At 34.4% G+C, this 25617-nt stretch overlaps 2 protein-coding genes and 1 non-coding gene across 3 annotated transcripts; 1 reads left to right on the top strand and 2 right to left on the bottom strand.

Moving 5' to 3' along the window:
• Nucleotides 1-253: 253 nt before the first annotated feature.
• Nucleotides 254-25061, bottom strand: LOC136040155 (phospholipid hydroperoxide glutathione peroxidase-like). Its single transcript, XM_065724270.1, has 4 exons — nt 24966-25061; nt 15659-15804; nt 7212-7296; nt 254-443 (listed from the first exon to the last, which is right to left on the bottom strand). The coding sequence occupies exons 1-4, from the start codon at nt 25002-25004 to the stop codon at nt 435-437; spliced, it is 279 nt and encodes a 92-aa protein (XP_065580342.1). The 5' UTR covers nt 25005-25061; the 3' UTR covers nt 254-434.
• On the top strand, nt 11046-11236 carry LOC136040425 (U2 spliceosomal RNA). Its single transcript, XR_010620716.1, has one exon. It is a non-coding gene; the product is annotated as a U2 spliceosomal RNA (small nuclear RNA).
• On the bottom strand, nt 18738-20499 carry LOC136040298 (thioredoxin reductase 1, cytoplasmic-like; the record flags this gene model as incomplete). The annotated part of the gene is given in 1 exon segment (XM_065724541.1): nt 18738-20499. A coding segment is annotated over 1 exon segment (1344 nt), but the record flags the coding sequence as incomplete, so codon positions are not given.
• Nucleotides 25062-25617: the final 556 nt, after the last annotated feature.

The following is a 25617-nucleotide window of genomic DNA, read 5'->3' as shown; positions in this document are numbered from 1 at the left end:
ATAAATCAGGGATTCACTGCTGTTGAACTTGACAAAAGAGCTGATGGTGACAATATTAAGAAAGAATTACTTTCACGTACTGGACTTGCAATCATTCCTAGTGTGTTTGTCGCTGGATACCGAATGAACCGGCCCCCAACACGGTCCTATCAGGAAAACAACTATTTCTAATTTAATCTAGTCCGGTCCCGGATACGCCTGCCAAATTTCATTGTCCTAGCTTACCTAGCTCTAGTTTAGAGGAGAAGACTCCCACAATGCAACAGATTTAATTTTATTCAAAATTGAAAACAAAAATTGAACTTATGCTGGGTGTGATACTGGTACTGGCATCTGTAGGGGCATTGCGGTTGAATTTGAATCCAAAGTAGTCTATACTGTTGTCCTGTGATTGTGTTTAAGCACCATCTATAACTCAAATCATAGAATAACAGTTAATAGACCTGAAAGAGAACAGAAAAAAAAAATGAAAATCTTGAAGCGAAAAGTTCAAAAAAAAAATAACTAACTTCTAATAAAGACTAGACAAATTAACCGCGAGATATTTCGTTTTGAATGTGATAGAATATTAAATAAAATAAAGGTGCCCTTTCATTTGTTGTGCACGCGCTCGGGCCTTAGTGAAAAAGAAACAGCCATCGGACTTACCACCTATCTAGCTGAAATTAACCATGCATTAAAGTGTGCTGAAGCTTCAGCTGTCCCGTGCAAGCGTGTTAGGAAAGGCCCTTCCCTTATTTCCACGTGCGAGTCTTCTAAAATTTGGCAGAATATTTGGAAGGATTGCGGCAGGCCTAAGTCTGGGACTATAAATGGTTTGCGGCTACGTTATAAACGTTTTTTTGCCAAAGTGTTAACAAAACATAAGGTTGATCTTATTGAGAAAAACGCTCATAAAATTGCAGAGAACCCTTCGAAGCCCTGGAAAAAATTTGAACGCCCTTGTGCACATATTAGTGCAAATAATATTCCCGAGTCTGAGTGGAAAAATTATTATAAGCACGATTTTTATTCTCCCGATCCTGCTCTTGAGTCAAAATTTGAAAAAGAATTAAGTGCTTGTCTGAAAAAACACGAGCCTTCGACATTTATAATTAAGCCAAGTGATGTATCGTTTTATTGTAAAAAAATAAAGAAAAGAAATTCCGCGGGAGTTTATGGAATTACTGCCAGACATTTTGATTATGCAAGTGCTCTTCTTTTTAATCATTTATCTCTACTTTTTCAAATGTCTATTGAAAACGGAGTTGTTCCTTATCAATTTACAGTTGGTCAAATAACACCTATCCCAAAAAAAGGCAAAAAGGATTTTACTGCGTGTAATTCGTTCCGACCTGTAACAGTTTCTTGTACTATTTTTAAATTGTTCGAGTCAGTTATTTTGGATGAAATTGTTTCTAAATGTTATATCCCACCCCACCAATTTGGTTACCAAAAAGGTATTAACCGGGAGCATGTCCTTTTTGCTTTAATGAATGTTCTTGCTGATGCAGAAAGAAGTAGATCCCATATTATCCTTTGCGCTTTAGATGTTGCTCGTGCTTTCGACTCTTCCATTTTTTCCCAAGTTTTATTTGAAGCGTATAAAAGAGGGGTAAATTTTTGTATAGTAAAGTGCCTTCTGTACATGTACCATCACCTTAAGGCGAAGTTAAAGGGGGGAACTTCCCTTTTTGATATTTTGAAAGGAGTCCGTCAAGGTGGCCTTACCTCATCTTCTTTATTTAATAACTCTGTTTTAAATGCCCAAAATTCTGGTAATTTTAGTTGTATTCACCGTGGATTTAACTTGTCTTTAATAACTTTTGCAGATGACGTTTTGAATCTAAGCCGTACTTTTAGTGGATGTGAAAACGCGTTTAATCAGTTTTACAATGAATATAACAATATCGGGCTTTCTTTCAATGTTGAAAAAACTGCTGTTGTAGCTTTCAATTTTAAAGAGACAAATGACCCTATTTTTTTATCTTTAGCTAATGTTCAAGTCCCCCTTTTTCAAAAATTTAGTTTACCTTGGAATGCCTATTGGAAAAAATATGAAAGAAACTGTGAAATTATCCCTTGAAAATTTGAAGAAAAAACCGAGAATTGCTTATGCTTCAATTGTATCTAATATTAAACACATTGATAAATTAAATCTTGCAAAAATTTATAATAGCCTAGTTGTACCTCATCTCCTTTCTCTTTGTCCGGTTTGGCAGTTTTTTAGTGAACCTCAGAAACTATCTGTTCGTAGAGTATATTTTCGTTATGCTAAATTCCTTCTCAGTTACCCTCCTTGGACTAGAAATAGTTACTTAATGAACAAATTCCGCCTAGTTTCTCCTACATCTATTATTGATAAAAGGCTTCGTGATTTTCGTTCTTCTATGTCGATAGTGTCTCACACATGGTCAGTATTACTTATTTAATTGTTTGTGTTGATTTGTATTTATTTGTAACTTTTTTTTCCTCTTATTACTCCATCTTAAGGGCGTTTCGCCCTCAATTTTGTAGATGGGTTATAAATAAATTGATTGAAATAAAAAGAATAAACGTTGAAGAATAAAAGAGTAACGAATACCTAGATTAACGTAACTACCAAGCAGATGAAGCAGAAGAATTCAAAGGTAACAAATCTTGGGCCAAAACTGACCTTAGTGAACCTACTTCTACCCTTATGGTTTTGAACTGCTTTGCTTAATCACTTGCGTTTCAAGCTTGTTTTACTTGAAAAAAAAAAAACAAAAACAAATATGAGCACTTTATATATTTGGCATGCTTGTTCTCATAGTGTTGCACTTACATTTAAATGAAACTACTATAATGTTTTCATCTATTTTTTTTACTTTTAATTAATATAAAAACATCTTTTCAAAAAAAGTAGAGCTAAATTAAGCCAAAAATAAAGTTAATATCCCCCAAGCGTAAAACTACCACAGATCACTATTCATAAATAAATGAAACTCAAAACAAACAGAAATTACGATCAAACAGTTTGTGGTAAGGAACTGTAATAAGCAGCGACCTGCCTCAATGGCCACCGAAACTTTAAAAAATGGAATTTTAATACTAATAGTTACGTCAAAAGAATTATATTTTTATGCTGATTTTAAATATAAGTTTGATCAAGTTCATTCTTACCCATCAAAAGTTACGAGCCTGAGAAAATTACTGAAAAGTGAAAAAATTACTGAAAAGTGAGCCTTATTTTAGAAAATAGCAGGGAACAAAAGTCATTAAATGTCAACAAAAATCACACCATAAAATTCAGCGTATCAGAGAACCCCACTGCACGAGGTTCAAGCTCCTATCTACAAAAATGAGGAATTGTGTATTTTTTTGCAAGAAGACAGATCACGGATGCGTGTTTATTTTTTTTTCCAGGGGTGATTGTATCGAACCAGTGGCCCTACAATGTCGCAAGAGGACTAATTCTAAATGAAATTAAAATTTATAGTGCCCTTTTTAAGTGACAAAAATATTAAGTCTAAGTTACAAACTTTGACCATTGTTTACATATAGTAAGGAATATTGGGAAATGTACAGTCGTTTTTAGGGGAAATTCTTCGTGTTGAGGGGGAGGGAGTTACGTGGGAGGATCTTTCTATGGAGGAGTTTGTCATGAGAGAAGAAAATTTCCATGAAGGGGCTGCAGAATTTTCTGGTATTATTTAAAAAGGTGAAAAAAATTCAGCTGAAAGTAAGGAGCAGCATTAAAACCTAAGAAGAACGGATATTGTTATGTAAATAAGGGAGTTCGTCTCATCCATGATACCTTGCTCTTTATGTTGAAGTATTTTTAGTAATTTTAACTATTTACTTTATAACAAAATTTACTAACAAAAACCTTCGTTACTAACAAAAACGTTCGTTAAAAAAAGTTCTAGTTGTCTTTTTAAGTAATCAAAAATTGGAGGGTCTCCTCCTCCTCCACCACTTTTTTTATCAAAACCGTGAAAAAACCATTTAGCCGAAAAAAAAATTAATAAGCACATTTAGTTTTGAATTATTGATGTGCGGTGAGCCAAAATCAAGACTTGCTCTAATTAAAAAGCTTTCCGGAATAAAAAAAAAAACTAGCTTTCCTTATTTTATATAGGGAAATTATTCCGTATATGAAAGACGTTATCCCCTCCTCAACACCTCGCTCTTTACGCTAAAGTTTTGTATTGAATTAAAAAGTAGAGTTGTAAGAAAGAGTCAAACCTTAGCGTAAAGAGCCAGGTGTTGAGAAGGGGACAACCCTTTTCATGTACGGAATAATTTCTGATCGTTTTAATGTCGCTCCTTATTTGCAGTTACAAAAACCTCTTTTTTTTGTATTGAATAAATAGCTGAGTCAAACTCAAAATTAGCAAAAATTAACATGAATAGGGCTGATAATCCCCGAGCCTTCTCAAGACCAGAACACAATTTGCGCTTAACTGAAATCAAAATACGCCTCAAATTAATATGTATCCTTAATAATGTAAACCAGTCTTGAGATGTGATTTTGAAAATCTTCATGTTCATATATAATTTTGATTTATTTGAACATCCGGCAAAATATTAATGGAATATTAAGAACTTATGCAACAAAACTACTCTTCATAGAAAATGTTGGCTAAACGATCATATCTTGTTCAAATTTTTACTTACAGTCGAATATTTGAATTCTCAAGCAGATGACTAAAAAAAGCGGGAAACTTACAACCCATTTACAAGCATGGGTAAATTTACTTTTACAGCAATAAATAGTTTTTCGAATTATTTGGAATTATTCAGGAAGAATATGGATGGGGATCGGCCTGGGAGAGGAGGAATTCCCACTGCGTGGAAATTTTCAAGGGGGGGGGGAGAGAATACGCTGAAAGAATGAACATAAACTCTTAAAACATCCTCTTTGACTTTTGGAGATCTCTGGAACCTTCTAGGTGTGACCGCAAAGCCAGGTTGGGCTTTATTATTGAAATAGGGTTACAGCTTGGTAATCCAAAGCTCTTTTGACCACCCATTTTATTCAGCATTTTTTTGTTTTTATTTGAAAATTGCAGATATATTATACTAACTTTAAAACTGCCTATTAAATAGCAAGAAATATTGCATAACCTCTGAATCTCATTGATATTCTAGGCCTGTGTTAATATTGTAGCAAATAAGTATGATATGGGTACTGTCCCCGAATTTCTGGCCAGGTAATTTTTTGAAGATAGTGAATTCCCCATAGTTACAAAAAAAAAGATTTATTCATTAGACAGCAGCACTGGTCAAAACTTAACCACAATGTCACTAGATGCTCAATATGAACTGAACTCGAAATAGTACGATGAAAATAAGGTAAAGTCACCTCTTTTCAAGGATCAGTGCTGATCAAACAGTTCATGGTAACGAACTGTAGTAAGGAGCGACCTGGCTCAATAGTAACCAAAACTCTAAAAAATTGAATTTTGGTACCAATAGCTGCATCAAAAGAATCGCATTTTAATGCTGATTTTAAATATATAAGTTTCATCAAGTTTAGTTTTGCCCATCAAAAGTTACGAGCCTGAGAAAATTTGCGTTATTTTAGAAAATAGGGGAAACACCCCCTAAAAGTCATAGAATCTTAACAAAAATCACACCATCAGATTCAGCGTATCAGAGAACCCTACTGTAGAAGTTTCAAGCTCCGATCTACAAAAATGTTGAATTTTATATTTTTTGCCAGAAGGCAGATTACGGATGCGTGTTGCGAGAGGGCTCATTCTAACGGAAATGAAAAGTTCTAGTGCCCTTTTTAAGTGACCAAAAAAATTGGAGGGCAACTAGGCTCCCACGCTAATTATTTTGCCAAAGTCAACGGATCAGAAATTCTGAGATAGCAATTTTATTCAGTGTAGTCGAAAAACCTTATAACTATGTCTTTGGGGACGACTTACTCCCCCAGAGTCCCGTGGGAAGGGTTACAAGTTCAAAACTTTGACCAGTGCTCACATATAGTAATGGTTATTGAGAAGTGTACAGGCGTTTTCAGGAGGATTTTTGGTTGGAGGCAGGGGTTGAGAAGAGGGGAATGTGCTGAGGGAACGTTCCATCGAGGAATTTGTCATGGGGGAAGAAAATTTCCATGAAGGGAGCACAGGATTTACTAGCATTACTTAAAAAAAATAATGAAAAAATAAATATGAAAGTTTTTTTCAGCTGGGAGTAAGCAGCAGCATTAAAACTTAAAACGAACAGAAATTATTACCCATACGAGGGGCTCACCTCCTCCTAATACCTCGCTCTTTACGCTAAAGTATTTTTAGTAATTTCAATTATTTATTCTGCGGCTTTTGTGATTCAGGGGTCATTCTTAATGAATTGGGACAAAATTTTAGCTTTAGTGTAAAGAGCGAGGTACTGACGAGGGGGCGAACCCCCTCATATATGTAATAAAAACATGAGAATACAAAAATTCTTTACGTAAGCTAATTTATAAGTTACGTATATCTTTTACTTATAAAAAGATTCGTAAAAAAATAAAAGTTCTAGTTGCCTTTTTAATTAACCGAAAATCGGAGGGCAACTAGGCTTCCTCCCCCGCTCTTTTTTTCTCAAAATCATTCGATCAAAATTATGAGAAAGCCATTTAGCCAAAAAAAATAAATATACAAATTTCGTTTTAATTATTCCTCTGCGGAGAGCCAAAACCAAAACATGCATTGATTCAAAAACGTTCAGAAATTAAATAAAAAAACAAGTTTTTTAAATGAAAGTAAGGAGCGACATTAAAACTTAAAACGAACAGAAATTACTCCGTATATGAAAGGGGCTTTTCCTTCTCAACGCCCCGCTCTTTACGCTAAAGCGCCACCACAACAGCTAGTTACATATAATGTTTTCAAACATATCTTAGTTGTCAAAACGTTTGTGGATTTAAGAAGTATGGTATCTCTAGGATGTGTGAAAGGAAAAAGTAGACATGGTTAAAAGATGAGTAACATAAGAGTAACAGATGAGTAACAGATGAGCGACAAAAAATGGCAGTATAGTGGTAGGAAAGAACAGAAAGGCATCGTCAAGAAATCGACCGATGAGGAAAATCCAATTATTCTTATTTTCTCGACCAGAGAAAATTATTTTCTCTCGAGGAGAGAAAAACGGAAGGACAAAAGCGCAGAGTAGCAGCTTCTTGTACCATTGAAATCTTTTAATAGGACTGCTCTGTATCGCGTAAGGGTCACTTCAAAATATTACTGGAATAGAAAAAGCAAAAAAAAAGAGCAAACCTTTGGATCTTGAGTTGGAGCATAACGAGATACAGGTATACCCTCCCTATTGGCGACAAATTTCGTGAAATTCCATTGGATAAAACTGGAAGAAAAAAGCAAAAATTTATCGATGGTCGGCTTATGAAAAAGTAAATCAAGAAGAGAGAAGGAGATAGTGATAGAGAGAAAGAGAAAGAGAGTGAGAAAGGGACAGATAGAAAAAAGACTAGAGAGAGAAAGAAACCACTTCTTATTAAAGATCTACTCTAAAGGCGGAGAGTTTCACAAGAGTTAAGAAATATCTTCGATAATATATTATCTTATTCCCGTTATTTCTTCTCACTTTCACTAAGAAGAAAAAAACTAAGAAGAAAGCTAATGCAATTTTACTAGAAGAGCTATGGAGCGTTCGAAACAGTTGTGTCGATTTACAAAATGTAGGGGGGGGGCGGAAACGACCAGTTAGCCATTATAAGACAGAAATAAGAAGGTATTTTTTAAAGTCTAGGACGGGGGTGCAATAATATTTTCGACATATGACTTGCTGATGGCAGGTGTGGCGGAAAACGCCTGGTCCTACTGCAAGGTAAAGGAGATAATGTGCCACGAGTCGGAAATTCATAAGGGAAAGGATTTTTCTGAGATTTTGACCCATAAATTTGTCCAAGGAGTAAAACTACCCTTAATTCTATAATGACTATTTCCCCATTTTAACTAGAGATTACAAAAAAAAGCGACTGCATTCTGCGGCTTTTGCATATCTACAATAAATTATCTCACGAGATGGCTCTATGCTTGTAGTTTCAACGCCGATCAAAGTTCATTAAAAAAGACGTAATCAAAGATCAAAACTGCCTGAATACAAATTTAACAGCATACGGGTGCATAATTGTCTTATTAAAAAATAGGGGTACACGCGAACCAACCCTTAGGGGGAGGGGAACAGGACAATTCTCTTAAGGAGGTTTAAGGAGGTGAAAACTCAAAAAAGTATGATTTTAGGCCAATATTTTTCGCGAGGGAGGGAAGGGCAATTTTATCGAGGAGGGTTGGGGAGGTGAAAACAAAAAAAAGTATGATCTTAGGCCAATATTTTTCGCAAGGGAGGGGAGCAGGGCAATTTTCTTGAGGAGGGCTGAGGAGGTGAAAACTCAAAAAAAATATAATTTTAGTCAAATATTTTTAACGGAAAGGTAGCTCTGTACCGATTTTAAACGTAGAGATTTTACTATCTCTATTACCCAATAATATGAAAAAAACTTCGTTTCAAACAGTTCGTGGTAACGGACTGTAGTAAGGAGCGACCCGGCTCAATAGTAAACGAAACTCTAAAAAACGGAATTTCGATACTAAAAGATATATCAAAAGAATCGGATTTTTATGCTGATTTTAAATATATAAATTTCATCAAATTTAGTCTTTGTCATCAAAAGTTACGAGCCTGAGAAAATTTGCCTTATTTTGGAAAATAGGGGGTAACACCCCCTAAAAGTCATAGGATCTTAACGAAAATTACACCATCGCATTCAGCGTATCAGAGAACCCCATAGAAAAAATTCCAAGGTCCAATCTACAAAAATGTGGAATTTCGTATTTTTTGCCAGAAGACAAATCACGGGTGCGTGTTTATTTGTTTTTTTTTCCCCAGGGGTCATCGTATCGACCAAGTGGTCCTAGAGTGTTGCAAGAAGGCTCATTCTAACGGAAATGAAACGTTCTAGTGCCCTTTTTAAGTGACCGAAAAAATTGGAGGGCACCTAGGCCCCCTCCCACGCTCATTTTTTCCCAAAGTCAGCGGATCAAAATTTTGAGATAGCCATTTTGTTCCGGATAGTCGAAAACCATAATAACTATGTCTTTGGGTATGACTTACCCCCCACAGTCCCTGGGGGGGGGCTGCAAGTTACAAACTTTGACCAATGTTTACATACAGTAATGGTTACTGGGAAGTGTACCGACGTTATCAGGTTTTTTTTTTTGGTTTGGGTGTGGGGTTCAGGGGAGGGGGCTATATGGGAGGATCTTTCCTTGGAGGAGTATTTCATGGGGGAAGAGAAATTCAATGAAAAGGGCGCAGGACTTTCTAGCATTACTATAAAAAAAAAACAATGAAAATATAAACATGAAAAAGTTTTTTCAATTGAAAGTAAGGAGAAGCATTAAAACTTAAAACGAACAGAGATTATTACGCATATGAAGAGTTCTAAAAATACTTTAGCATAAAGAGCGAGGTAATTAGGAGGAGATAAATACTTCGCTCTTTATGCTAATTTTTTTTTTAAATAATTTCAACTATTTATTCTACGGCCTTTCTGATTCAGGGGTCATTCTTAAAGAATTGGGATAAAACGTAACGTAAGTTATGTACGTTTGTTACGTAAGTTAATTCTTAAGTTACGTTTTTTTTACTAATAAAAACGTTCGTTAAAAATTAAAAGATCTAGTTGCCTTTTTGAGTAACCGAAAAATTGGAGGGCAACTAGACCTCCTTCCCCACCCCTTATTTCTCAAAATTGTCTGATCAAAACTAAGAGAAAGCCATTTAGCCAAAAAAAGAATTAATATGCAAATTTCATTTTAGTAATTTATGTACGGAGAGCCAAAATCAGACATGCATTAATTCAAAAACTTTCAGAAATTAAATAAAAAAAACAAGTTTTTTTGAATGAAAGTAAGGAGCGACATTAAAACTTAAAACGAACAGAAATTACTCCGTATATGAAAGGGGCTTTTCCTCCTCGACACCCCGCTTCTTGCGCTAAAGTTTGATTCTTTCTCGCAACTATACTTTTTAAAACAATAAAAAACTTTAGCGTAAGGAGCGGGTTGTCGAGGAGGAAAAGCCCCTTTCATATACGGAGTAATTTCTGTTCGTTTTAAGTTTTAATGTCGCTCCTTACTTTCATTCAAAAAAACTTGTTTTTTTTTATTTATATCTTAATAAAACTTGTATTGTTACCATGTAGCATATATGGAAATCCAGTGGCTTTATCAGGAACGAAATTTTCTCTACAAGATTTCTTTCGTGCATTCCTCCTCTTAGATTCAGAAAAAATCTCTTCGTGGTATTATCATTGAAAAAGGGCTTGTTTTTTTTGCTTTGTATTTTTGTTAAAGAAATTGAAAAGACAACGAGATTCCAGTGCCTGGAATCTGGAGAATACTCTTTCGCCCCCTCTCCCATTCCCCTTGGGCTGTGTTTACAAATCTATTTTGAGGAAGGAATACAAAAAAATAATAAAAAAAAAAACCCATCAGAAACTTGTTTAAATGCATTGCCCTACGTTTTAACGAGTCGGACAAACAGATCGGAGATTAGCACATTGGGTCAGGCATTGTCCCCTAGTTTCCATGAATTGGCGCATTTGATCAATACCAGTGGTGTCGACTGGTGTATTGACAATTTTTATTGCAAATGAGGGTGTTTTTTGGGGTATTTTTGTAAAAGAAAGTAAAAAAAAAGAGAATTGTTCTCTCTGGATTTCGAAAAAAACTTTTCTGTCCCCCACCCCCTTAATTGCCGTGAATTAACGTTATTCATCAATTTTGGTTCCGATCATTGTTAGCTAAAGGGTCAAGAGAATATATCTCTGGTTTAAGGTGTTATCTTTTCTGATTTTGGCTTTTTGAGTGACAATTTTGTCCAAGTCTTGATTGGAAAATTTTCCGTTTACCATTAAAATTTTGAGATAAACTTTGATATTATGGGAAATGTTTCGTACTGTTTACAAAAATCTAAAGACAAAGTGATAAGTTAATTGAATGTTATTTGGGAATTGCAACCGAAATAAATTTTATGAAAAACTTTGTTACTTGTATTCTTATAATTCCTTTGACATTCCTTGTTGAATTATCGCTTCTCGGCATTTTTGCTAAGATCAAAGTGTAGTATCTGTTCTTATCAGCTTAATATCTAATACGGCCCCTACATGAGCCCAGAATATTAAACTGATTTTTGGAAACCGGAGGGGTGTCAGGGCTTGCTCCGCTCCCTTCACACGTTGGCCCGGTATTGCAGTACTTCCGGGATCGACGCACCCCTTTCGAGACGAGATCAAAGTCCATGAACCCTAATCAATAATGTGTATAATATGTTATTCAAAGTGAAGAGAGACCCTGCTGTTTGTTACTTAGTCCTTGAATATATTGGAAATCATTTTTTTTTCCATATGAAAAAAAGAAGAAACACTGTATAAAATTAAAAAAAAATGAATAGTGAAAAAGCCAATGGGTGGACGCCATAATTAATTTAAAAAGTCCTATTTGGATCAAAGTCCCCATGCATCTTTATCGAAAATAGTTCGTAATTATAAACTGCTGGCAAAACAAGACTTCTAACGAAAATTATTCAATATCGTAAAAAAATATTTTATAAAATTCGAAAAATATCTGCTATTTTTATAGCATGTAGCAAGAGTTGTATGGTAAAATAAAGACTATTACACCAGACACAAAATTCATACAAAGGCTTAATGTATTTAACGTTATTGAACCAAACTATTTAACTGAACCAAATGATTCATCTGGATCTATTGAAGAATGGTCTCAAGAGATGCTACAATTATTCAAGGTCAAATCTCATCATGAAAAAATATCTGTAAAGGCTGTCCTCCACAAATTCTTTCATCAGAACAAATTTATGATGTCACTTGCTTTGAATTGCACTAAATATATTACCTACAGGACTGTTCGTAATTAACATTTCCTCGTAAGTTTAAATAACAAATATATCCCTGTGAATCGAAATTTCTACTCTTAGCACACAATCAGGCTTAAAATAGACCTATAGTTACATTGTGCTGTATCTCAATCAGAAAACACCCAAGCATTTGACTGTAGTCACCAACATTTTTGACAATAAAATTACCATATTTTTACCAGTGAACAGTAAAAGGTCATTAGTTGACATCAAGTTGCTGAAGAAACTACAAGAAAACTGATATTTATTTTACGTCCAAGGTAATTCAAAACCAAGGCTTAGGAAAGCTACACTCAAACATGAGGTTGAAAAAGAATTCAATAATCTCTTATCAGAGCTTTGTTTAAATTTAACTGAGAGTGATGTTCTGCTGCTAGAAGTATTTTAGGAACAGACAAAGCTAAATTGTTCACTAGTGCGTGCCACAGCAGGCAAAAACAAGGGGAAAAAATTTAAAAGGAAAAGTGTTCTTCATGTAGGCTGTCCTGAACACTTGAGTGTTCTTCAAAAAATCGGGCCATATATTTGAACATTAGGGGGGGGGGATAAGTATAGCGGGTTTGCATGCCTAAGGTGTTAGTTACAATTATTCTGCATATTATACAGTAAGAATAGTTTTCTACCTACACACTGTCCAAATATTTTACCCCTACAGACTTCACTTTCAGCAATAGTTTTCCACCTTCACTTTCAGCAATACAAGTCAAGAGTGTTTTACATTACTCACGATTTAAGGTTTAGACAATGGCCTGTAAGCACAGCTGAGATCTAATATAATCAATATTTGAGTCTAAATTAAGGAGAGGCGCATTTAAGAAAAAGAGGCTGGGGAAAATTTGTCTTCCAATAAATTCTAACGGCTGTAAAAGAGCTTCTTTGCAATTTTTCAGCCGTTAATTGCAGGACTTTTACAATTTCCTAAAAATGGCTAATCCCTACAAGCTGACACCAATAGAATTGGTCCTTTCGCCAAAACAGCACTTTGAGGGCAATCTAAGTAAATTTATCAACAATATGACAATTGCTGACAATGAAAAATTAACTTTACTACGAGTGGAAGGCATAAACCCTACCGTGAGAAGCCGCTAAAAAAAATTCCATTGATTGCAAAAAGGAAACGCCTCAACCAGAGTCCTGGTTGAACTTGGCTGAGGTAAGGATGCTGGGACTGTTTTAAAAAACTGTTCATTTGAGTTTTATTGATTTTATCCCCTTGTCAGTTGTTTTTTCTTATTTGTATTGCTGAAGACGGCCCTTGGACATAGGGCCGAAATATTCATTCTAATTTGTTTCCCGCTGTCTTAAAAAATTCCCTATTGTTCTTCTTCTTTTTGGCGTTAGAGATCAAATAACGATACTGAAAATACTCTCCTGATTATTGACATTCTAATGAATTTATTTGTCATGTTCTATCTATATACCCGAGCAAAGTTTTCTCAACAATTTCAAAAGCTTTCACATGTGCTATGACTCAACTGGGAACGCTTTAATCTTTAACATTTTCGAAAATATCATACAATCCCTTTCGTATTTCGCACGGCCGTACTGTATTGATCTTTTGAAGGATGATCAAAATTCTTCATGAATAATTTTATTAGGTTCTTAAAAAATTCCTCTAGCCTTCTCATACAAGCCTAGATACCCCAGAAAATACCCCAAGGTTTTTGGGGGTTAGGATGCTCTTCTATACACCAGAAGCTATACAAAAGTAATATATGCACTATCATTTCACTGAAAATCCAATACATGAAAACGATGGCAGAATTATATTCATATAATGGTTTTTCAGTTTGACAACAACACATCTGAGATTATCAATACAGTATAGACGTCCATAATCAAAACATATTAAATTCATTGGTTCCGCATTGCCATTAAATGCATAAATCGAATCCTCTAAGTTAACAATCTTAAACCAAACAGACTAAGCTGAATGAAGATATCGAGCACAAAAAAAAAACACGAAAAAGCCATAAATATGAGTTGCGCAACTCTCATTTAACTCCACCAAACAACTAGCGGTGTTGGCTCTTCAATGAATACGGAACATATTTTCAACAGAAATTATTCTTTCTCCGATGGTTTTTCAACATATTTGAGAGAATGAATTATTTTAGTCATTTCATAATTATTATTATTTCGCCATTAGTAAGCATATAGATACGGTAAATTCTGGCATTGGGGCATTTCGACAAGCAAGATCGCCTTTCCAACTTTTATCAAGGTTCACTCTATATATAAAAAAGCCTAGCTACATTATTTTAAGTTTAGCATTAATCCGTAAATATAAAATGGTGGGTCCAGAAACAGATCTGTCGAAACTGTTTTTGAGACATAACCACAAAACCAGTTTTCCTTTATGACATCCCCATGTTAAAAGGGGATGTTTAAACTTATAAGTATCCAACACATGTTCGTGTATAATAAGTGATTTTCATTAATTGTTTTGATAAACGCCGTTTTGTATTTTATCTGTCTTGTACTCCGTTCCTATGAACTATCCCTAACTCTAGGATCAACAAGTAGTTTGCAAGAATGCAAAGAAGCAATATTTTATTAATTTAATTTCTATTAAAATAAGGAAAAAAAATGGTCTTGAATGTTGAGTCAGGAAGGGGTTCCTTGGCAGGAGCAGAGGCCACATAATTGCACAGCTTCAATGAGCAGTAAATTCGTTAGGTGAAGGATGAGCAAAAAAGAATATTGATTAGAAAAATTTTTTAGGGTTCTATTTTTTTTTGTAAAATATGAAAAGGTGAGAAAAAGAAAAATACACGCGAATTTTACTGAGATTCTATTTAACTTAAGGTTTAGAACCCTTGATTTTTTATTTATTTAAACTTTAAAATTATAAGAAACCAGTTCTGCTGCACTGTCTTTTTATGTAAAAATAAGCGTCTATACACAAAAAGACGAATGCAACAGAAAACAGGCTTATACAGAGTTCAAAATTTACTGCCCAGCAGCTACTTCATTACCTAGAAAAGAAGAGGAACGTCAATCATTTACAGACAATAAATACTATACAAAGGAGAGAAGGCAAATATCGTGACCCTAAGAAAGGGGCTCAACCCACTCATGATTTACAGCCCAAATGAGTGTATGTCATCAAAGAAAAACTGAAACAAAAAACCGAGGAAATAATCACAGTTCGTGGTAACGAACTGTAGTAAGGAGCGACCCGGCTCAATAGTAACCAAAACTCTAAAAAATGGAATTCCTATCTATAGTTATGAGAAAGCCATTTAGCAAAATTATGAGAAAGCCATTTAGCAAAAAAAAAAAATAATATACAAATTTCGTTTTGATTATTCCTCTGCGGAGAGCCAAAATCAAAACATGCATTGATTCAAAAACATTCAGAAATTAAATAAAAAAAACAAGTTTTTTAACTGAAAGTAAGGAGCGACATTAAAACTTAAAACGCACAGAAATTACTTCGTATATGAAAGAGGCTGCTTCCTCATCAACGCCCCGCTCTTTACGCTAAAGATTTTTACTGTTTTAAAAAGAAGAATTGAGAGAAAGAGTCAAACTTACCGATACCGATAGTCAAACTAACCGATTATTTTTGTAGCTCCAAACACAACAGAAATGCCAGATATCCCGCAAGTTTACATACTATACAAGAACAAAAAAAAATAGTAAAAAAAGACGATCCCAGTACTTCAAGCAAAAATTATTGACGAGGAAATACTTGAATGACATACGGATTTGATTAAAGTGAATAGCATTTAATTCTAATTTGAATGAAATTGAATCTTACCCTCCCAAAGTACCGGGGCATTGGGATTTCAAAAAATTCCAAAGTGGATGTGCATCGGATCCGTTGACGCTGACTTTGGAGAACATGTCAAACTTCACGCCATAGCACTGTGCGAACTTCTTTATTTCTGGTTCAGCGGCTGGTTCCTGAAATTCCAATTAAAATGAATCAGAGAAAACAAAATAACCCACATAAAACCAACCATTAGTGTTAATCTTTTTTCGAAAAAACAAAGCAGGTGAAGTATAGGAAAAATACTACAAAGGTTCTCAGAAAAAGGGCATTTTCAGGTTCAAGCAGAGCCCACTAGCTTATTACCATAGAAAACTTGCTTAGGTGACTTCAACATGATCTCGGGATGTACCAAGATCATATAAAATCTCATTTTTATATGATCACAATCATACAAAATCTATATGAAAAGTATATGGTCTTTTCGAATTCTTCGTTAAACCTTGATATTTTTGCAAAATCTCTGGCATTCGATGTAAGACTCGCGCGTCCAAAAACTTTGGTGGATCTTGATTTTGAAATTTTCTTAAACATATGTGCATATATTTTCGTCTCAGGGGGGAGGGGGACGGAAGCGCATTTTCAAGTCACATTACTGTGATTTTTCCAGAAAAGTTTCTGCAAACAAATCTTTTCCCAGATTTTTCTGGGAAAGTTTCTGCAAAAGAATCTTAAAAAGGGAATCCCACCTCTACATGCATGCATGTTACCCAGAAAAGCCTTAAAACAAAATTCATAGTTCAATTTAGTAGTACTTATCATGTAATGGCAAATAAAGAACTCCGATATGACGGAACACTATGCTGAAATATACTAAAATACAGTCTTCACGCTGAACTAAATACGAAAAAGACCCCGAAAATGATTTTCACCTGGTAATTGGCCACTTCTTTGCCACTCTTCTCCAACATCTGTTTTAAGGACTTAACCACCTTAGCAACAGAATTATCCCTATTCTTATATATAATTATACATTTACTAATATTATTATATAATACTGTTGACATCAAATGAAGATCTAATCCTGAGGTTTACTGTCTGACCCATCGCTTCTATCACCAGGATGATTTAGTGTGAGGAATGATAATGAAAAACTGGATTCAGGGAGGGGTAAAGCGTGACATTGATAGTAGGGATTTTAATATTCCCATTTAATGATTGAACTCCGAAGAGATTATCTCATTACGCTTGGCATTTTAAGAGGAATTTCCATTTTACGGATTCACATTTTGGATACCATTTGGTGAAAGGAGCATCCACTTTTCAAAATTAAATGGTGTTGAAAAAAATTGGACTTTTAAGGATATCCTATATCTTCTTTCTGTGACAACTCGACATTGAGAGTTCGATACAAAAAAGGGGGAAACAAAAATCTAGGCTAATACAGGAAAAACAAACTATTACTGGAATTTGAACAGGCCAACTGAAACACCCTTGTCACAGATACAACTACGGATTTCCCCTTCTCATAAGTAACCATGAGATATTTCACTCGGTGGTTTGATGTTTTTTTAACATTTAAATGTGTTTTTATATTACTAACGCCCTGAAGTTTCTAATTTTAGACAGCTATCCCCATAATTTTCAAAAGTTTCATTATTTCACCTTTTGGCTGTTACTACAAAACAAATAGACAGGATTTTAGGGGAAATATGGTATTTTTATTAGGTAAGCTTAATGCCAAGATTGGTAAGAAAAAGGGAAAGATGGTATCTTAGCCTCGGTAAATTTGGCGTGGGAAAGGGAATTAGAAACGGTTATAGACTGCTCCACTTTTGTAGGTATTAATTAAAAAAAAACTTTCCGAAAAAGAATTTTTCAAAAAAAAAGTTAAGGACATATTAAACTTAAGATAGGAAGATACAAATATCCGTTAAAATTCAAACTCAAAACAAAGAAATTGCTATTAACGAATAAACGAAACCCAAAACGAACAGAAATTAAATAAACAATCATAGCAAAAGAAAAAAAAACACACACAACTACTAATATAAATCTACTAAAAAACCTTAAAGCGAGTAATATTTAAATTGAATATACAAATGAAGCTTAAAACGAAAAAGAATATTTTGCTATTGAACTATAAACGAAATTCAAAAGGAATAGAAATTAAATAAACAATCAATGAAAACAAACAAAAAATATAATATAAATGAATAAATAAATCTTAAAACGAGTGAAACTTAAACTGAATATGCAAATCAAGCCTGAAACAAACCAAAATCACTACAAACAAGATTTTTTTTTTGTTTTAAGCTTGACTTGCATATTCAGTTTAAGCATTATCCGCTTTAAGATTTATTTATTTATATTAGTACTTGTTGTCTGTTTTTTTTTGCTATGACTGTTTATTTATTTCTGCTCGTTTTGGGTTTCATTTATTCTTCAAAAGTGATTTCTGGTCATTTTGAGTTGGAATTTTAACAGGTATTCGTATCTGTTGATCTGGAGTTTGATATGGTCTTTACTTTTCTTTGAAAAAACTTCTTTTTCAGAAAATTAAGTTTAAAATTAATAAATTAATTTTTGTTTATTTTTAATTTCAAAAAGTTTCAAGTTTTTAAAAAATTCCTTATTTCATCATTAAGTTTTGTTGTCAACATCAAAGGTTCATCAAAGTATCAAAGGAACAATAACAAAGTAAAGAAAGCATCAAAGTAAACAAGGTATCAACGCCTCAATAAACAATTCGTAGAACTTCAAGCACTAGCACAGCAAACCGAGAACTGCTGCACAAGCCACTAGATATAAGTAAACAACGCCTGTCCCTGTGCCCTGGGGAGTTTTGTCAACACTAGAGTTTTTGTTATCTGATTATTTAACAATTTTTAACAAAGTGGGCATCTCAAATTTTTATCTGATGCATTTGGTGAAAAAAGGTTGTGGGGGGGGGGGCTATTTACCCTCCGAGATATTTTGACACTTAAAAAGTTAACTAGAACTTTCAATTTCCAATCAAGTGAGTCTGATGTTCTGGCACGTAGGCAGGGGGGGGCCTTCACCCCCCCCCCCGAAATTTTGTGAAATGTTTAATTTCCCCATGGTTTCTTGGGATTTCTGGCAAAAGTAGGATATTCGTTAAGAATCTAGATACATATGTGAAGCCTTTTTAAGGGGGTTTTACAGCATGCAATTATCCGGTCAAGTCACTGCCCAATTATTAAACCCATTTTCTGTCAAACTATTTACCCTCTTTGAAGTAATTAGCAATTGTACTGTATTTTTTTTTTGTAAAGCGAGTTTGCTTTCCACAGCAAAATAGAATTATCCTTGGTATTAGGGCGTTTATCCCCCCTTTTCAGGCTAGTACAGCTTTTAATGGATCCATTTTGGAAACTAAAATTCTTCAATAAAATCTACGTTTTTGCAATAGAAGAACCACCCCTCACAGTACCCATATTGCACTGTTAATCCTAAAATTTCCCTTTTAGTGGGATATAATAGATGAATCACTAGTTCTAAATTGCTATGAACATAACCTGAGCCTAAAACATACTTTTGAGGCTTCTAGGGTGAATTCCAACAAGATTGTCAAAGTCGGCCTTCCTTGCGTTCAGCTTTAAGCCAAGGGCAAACCCTTGAGTGATCTCACCTGCATTTGGTCCGAAATAATGCAGACCCACGACCCTTTCATTTAAGGACTTGATGCAAATGAGCTTGGCATAGCCAACATTGTCTCCTTTCTTCGGCAATGTGTATTCCAAAAGTGTAAAATGTTTGTGGTAAATTTCAATACCATCAGCACCAAATCTTTCAATGGCAGCTTCTTTGGAGAATCCGACCGAGCCATATTCAATTGGTGTATACACTGTCTTAGGAACGTTGTTGTAATCCATTTGGCTATCTTGACCTCCATACAATCTCCTGGAGAGTTGAATCCCCGCTTGAATTGCAACTGGTGTAAGTTCTAGTTTTCCATCTAGGACGTCTCCGATGCCGAAAATGTTCTCCACGTTTGTTCGCTCAGCTTCATCAACAATGACCTTTCCATTTAGTGGATTCAGAACAATTCCAGCTTTATCGACTGCAATTTCGTTGGTGCAAGCATCTTGGCCAATAGCAAACAAGACTGTGTTATATATATCCTCTCGGATTTCACCTGATTCTTGATGCTTGGACATGACCTTCAGGGTTGGTGGTTTTTCTTCACTTGCACTTCCGTCTTCGACCTTTTCTATTTTGATAGGAACAAAACCTCTGGAAAATTTAACACCTTCCTCTTTCGTGTTCTTTCCAATCAGCTCAGCCATATGTTGATCAAATCCTCGCAATAAAATATAATGAACCATTACTTCAACCTCCAATCCTAAACCTTTGAGGAACCCAGCACATTCAAGAGCAATGTAAGATGCTCCCACGCACAAAGTCTTACCAGGGGAGTGAGGCAAAGAAAAGATATCATCAGAGGTAATGCAGTATTCTTTTGCTCCAGGAATAGAAGGATACCTAGGACAACTACCTGTGGTGATAACAATATGTCGAGCGGTTATCATCCTCTCTTTATTCCTCTTGTCAACAGTTTTGAGAGTATGTGGGTCCAGAAATGAAGCATATGCATTGATATAATCCCCTTTCCCATCCTTGAGCCGAACTCGGTAACGCCAATTCAGCGATTTGATATGCTCTGGAATTTTTTCGACCATCTTATTTTAATCATGCGTCACTTTATCTGGTGTATTCCAGCCAAAAGCATCATCTAAATATTTTCCAATTAATGCTGATTGGTGCATAAGTTTCTTCGGTATACAGCCAACATTAACACAACTACCACCAAGACCCCAAGTGGTTCCAATAGGGGTTGGCTTCACATAGTCACACACTGCTACTTTTTTTTAAAGGTGAAGACGTAATGCTTAAATTTCCCTAATTCGGGGATTTCTTACTGGACAGTGCGAATTTTCAAGTTGAAAGTGTTATTATTAGAGATGTGTTGCATCTCTTTGATGTCTTTATCTTTAAAAAATAAGTTCAAGTCTTCCATTTCTATTGGCATCACAAAAAGCAAAAAAAAAAAAAAAAATTATAATGAGTCATGCTAACCCAACTTAGATAATAACCTAAGCTAAGATAACTTAGAATCTGGGGGAGACCTCCTTCCCTCCCCCAAGATGATCTCTGACACCCTAATTCATTGTTTTTTCCTGGTTTTCACTCTTTTTTGAATAAAATTGGTTAATTATTTATGACCATGTCGCATTACCCCCCCTCCACAATATTTGCTTATTGGTGTTCTTGTCTTATTAAGCCCATTCATCCACCCAGATTTTGCTCTACATCCACTCCCGACCTGGACAAAGGCTATTTTTTATGTATTTATTATTATTTTTTTATTTATAGGCTATTTTTTCAAAATAAAGCTTATATTTTTAAGCAAATAATAATATTTTGCCTATATGCTCAAAGTCAAGCAATTTAATTTTATTTCGAAGTAAACAAGTAGTTGAATCAAATTGGTGATTATGATTATATTTTACTTGACAGTATTGTAATTAAAAAAAAATCTGTTATTTTATTAGTGTATTTTTAGAATGAAAGAAAATAGAAGCAGAAAAAGATCTGAAACAAAAACATCATTAAAAAATAAAATACTACTTGTTTGTTTTTCATTAATGAGAAGAGAATTTCACCCAAACTCACATGTGTCATCCTTTCTTCTGTATAAGAAGTGTCTATTACTTGATCAACACTACTATAAATAAAATGACTTTTCTATTGAAGAAGTAAAATGGCTTCTATATTAAGTATTTTTTTTTTCAAATTCAAACTTTATTGCTCTGGTTTTAATGCCTGATTAGAAGTGAAAATATTATTAATGGAAAAAAAAGCACTGAGGGGACTTTCATTAGCTGTCACATCAGGATATGCCCACCATAAATGGTTTCAATCTGTAAACAGACTTAAAGCAAGTGAAAGACCATTAAATGCTGCTATTCGCTCATATTTATCTCCGTCCTTCAATAAAAGCCTAAGCTCATACTGAGATTTCAGTCTTAACACCAAAGAGTAATTTATCACTATAGTCTTGCATGTAGTATGAAAAATAAAAGGGATCAGAGTATAAACACATTGTTAAAACAAGCGAAAAGCAGCAACTTTAACCTCAGCAACCTTTTGAGGACGTTTTGACCAGATGCTTTTGTGATTCGAACAGTAGTAAACACCTCAGCTGTAATTATTTTAATTCAGACCAGAAGAATACCAGGAAATTTTTAAATTAGTTTTCTTTTTGCCAGCTTCTAGCTGTTTGATGCATCAATATTTTTATTACAAAAAAGTATGAAAAATGACAAAAGATATAGGAGCAATTGTTATTGAAAATGGATCAGATAATGGCATCGCGGATCTCATCGAAAAATATTTACAGGAAAGCAAAGTGGTGATCTTCAGCAAAAGTTATTGTCCTTACTGCAACAGGATCAAAGACTTGTTTAAGAGCATAAATCAGGAATTCACTGCTGTTGAACTTGACAAAAGAGCTGATGGTGACAATATTAAGAAAGAATTACTTTCACGTACTGGACTTGCAATCATTCCTAGTGTGTTTGTTGCTGGAAATCATGTCGGTGGCTATGACGCCACTCTTTAAGCCCAAAGAACTGGGAGGCTTGAAGCTCTTTTAAATCTTCATGCCTCACAAGATCAACAAGAGGATGCCAAACTAGATGCAAAATATGACTATGATTTATTAGTTATTGGTGGTGGATCTGGAGTGTTAGCAGCTTCTAAGGAAGAAGCATTGCTCAGAAAAAAAGTAGCAGTGTGTGACATTGTGAAGCCAACCCCTATTGGAACCCCTTGGGGTCTTGGTGGTACTTGTGTTAATGTTGGATGTATACCAAAGAAACTTATGCACCAATCAGCATTAATTGGAAAATATTTAGATGATTCACATGTGCTCTTAACTTGAAAATTGGCTTTTTTAGAACGTGTCTTTAATTTAACTGTTGAGAATTCTGTTCAATAAGAAATCCACAAATTATGGAAATTTAAGTATTACATTTTCTTCTTTAAAAGGCTAATTTGTATAATTGCATAGAGCTTTTTTAATATACATGTAATTTGTTAAAGTTAATGAACAAATTTGCACAACAGTAATTGAAAACTTCTGCCATAATATTCTCTTAACGCTGGGCATCTTTTATGTCAAAAAGTAATTTCAGGTCATATCTAGACAGTCCTTTCAAGTTGTCCCATATCAATAAGTTGTTGCTATGCGTGGCTGTATAAAGTTAAGAGGTTATAACATTAAGAAACTATCAACTTATTACCTGAACCAAAGTTTGTTCTCCCAACCACAAAATTTATATAATTACTAGCTGTTGGTGAGATGCTTTGCGCCACCCCGACACCTAGTTGGTGGGGGCGCCTTGCGCCCCCCCAAGCCCCCCTGCACACATAAGTCGTTACACGCCATTGTAGTTGTGTAATAGATTGTCAGGTTTACCTACTCTTGAACATGCAACATATAATTGTCCATGGGAAAAACAATCCATATTCAGATCTATACCAAATTTTTCTAATGATTGCCCTTGAGCTTTGTTGATGGTGATTGCTAATTGAATATTCCCTGTGTCCCAGTAGTCATTTATATATCCCCCCTGTGCCCCCTTGCATCCCTGTTGTAGTTGTTTCCATTTGTCCTGGTCATCATTTATAATCCCTGTGTCCCGATTGTCATTTGTGTCCTGGCGTTCCAGTCATCATTTATATTCCTGGTGTCCCAGTTGTCATTTGTGTCCTGGTCTGTAATTTCTCTTTGATTGTCCTGTTTGTCATTTATATTCCCTGTTTCCCAGTTTCCCGGTTGTCATTTGTGTCCTGGTGTCCAGGTAATGTCATATTATAAAGATGTCATGTACAAAGCCTTATATACTTATAATGACATCATATGCAAACCCTCTTTTTACAAAAAAAACGTACAAAAAAAACATGTATACAGATTATTATATATATATATATATATATATATATATATATATAGATAACACTAGTCAAAAAAAGATTATTTACATTGACAAGTATAGTCCTGAAAGATCTCAATTCCCTCTGTTTGTTTCTGTAGCCTGGTGCTGGGATGCTCTCAACAATTTCATTGATAAATTTACTTCTATCCAATTAATAAAAAGGAATGTTATCTTTATTTGACTTCTAAATGATCCTTAATTTAGCATCTATCAAACAAGGGAAATTATTTTTATGATTTGTTGCTCCAGTTGAATGTGGGCCTCTTGGCTATCTTCTAATATTAATTTGTATTTTATAATGTTTAAATTTTGATACTTATTTATGAATTTTAGGCTAGCTGCTACTTTCGTTTCCCTTTTGTGCTATTTTATCACTATCATTTTGTTTACACTAGTACCTTAGTGTTATTCATTAAATTATATTTGTTTGGGCTGAATTTTTTTTAGCTCGTTTTCCACTGGCCTAGTCAAGTATGATAATTAAACTGGAACTTGAGGTAATTTATTTTATTGAGTAGGTATGCCCATTTCCAATGCCTGCAAGGAAAGACACAAAATTTTTAGGAACAAATTTTAACAAAAACTCATTTTGACTTCTATATATTTTCTTTGTCCAAGTTGGAAAAAGATATCCTTGAAAGATTGATTCTGTATATTTGTTTTTAACCTACAATTGAAAAAAGACTTAATTCCCAAAAAAACAGTTTTTGTTATGACAGTAACAACTGAAATTGAAACTTAAAATAGTGAAAATTATTTCTTTTCAGTTTATGTAGCATATATCTTAAAACTTCCTGAGACCAGGCTAGAAATCACAATACTAAAGAAATTAATTGTTAAGAAGAGAGCCTTAATAAAAACGATTTACATGGAAGCTTAACATTACCTTCCTGGAGTATGTTCCTGGCCCTGGATTGATGACTGATATTTTTAATTTCCTAGTGTAACCTCTTTCCAAAATAACGAAAAGAAGCTAGGCTATACTTGAATTTTACCTAAGAAAAAAGAATGGCATAAAACAAAAATTGTGATGGTAAGCTTCCTGCTCTTGCTTCTAGTTTAAAGTTGGGTCTATTCAGAGAAAAATACTAACATTCAGACAACTTATTAGCCTATTTAGTATAACGTTCATTTTGAGCAGGAGTACTTATATACTGACATGCAACAAAGTTTTTATAAGTTTTGATATCATTTTCTGATGAACAGTTGGCTATACTGACACCACAGTTGTCTATTTAGAACCTAAATTAGCCAACTAATGATTTCCCTATTATTCCCTTACAAGAAATACTAAACTCTATAATACTAGAGGATACAAACGTTCAACTTACATGATTATAAAAGATACGTTCTGCCCACTTTCCCACCATCCCACCATATTTTCTTCTAAATTTAATGTTGCTGTTGTTAATTGATTAAAATGAAAAAGTTTTAAAGAAAACGGAAAATTCATGCACTTCTTAAGCAACGTTCACATGCGTGTGTTGCTAGAATCCCAGATTTCGAGCGTGTCCGAAATCTCAAGTATGCAGAATTAATTTCGCATCCGTCTGGAATTTTTCGAAGAATTCTCAGTCCGGACTAGAATTTCATCTGTAATTATCGCAGGGTTATGACGTCAATAACCCCACGAAAAAATTCTACGAAATTGCAGCATTAATCCGAGGTTTTTCAGAAGAAACTAAAGAAAGATAGTGGCGACATGGCTGCCAAATTGACACATTTTGTGTCAAAATGACACAATTTGATGTTGCATGACACAATGACACATTCAGACTAAATGATGACACAATCGAAGAAAATGACACATTTTTCAATAGAAAATGACACAATCGACAAAAATGACACATTTTTCAAAAAAATGACACATTTTTCAAAAAATTACATATTTTTGTCATCCTAGTCTTGATTTTTAAATGGTAATAAATGAAAAGTAAAATTTCAATTTTCTACCTCCAGAAAAGCTACAAATTAATGGAAGGG

The sequence above is a fragment of the Artemia franciscana genome, chromosome 20 (assembly GCF_032884065.1).
Source record: "Artemia franciscana chromosome 20, ASM3288406v1, whole genome shotgun sequence".
In the NCBI taxonomy this organism is placed as follows: domain Eukaryota; kingdom Metazoa; phylum Arthropoda; class Branchiopoda; order Anostraca; family Artemiidae; genus Artemia; species Artemia franciscana.
Note: the sequence above shows the minus strand (reverse complement) of the source record. Positions and strands in the feature narration are given on the sequence as shown.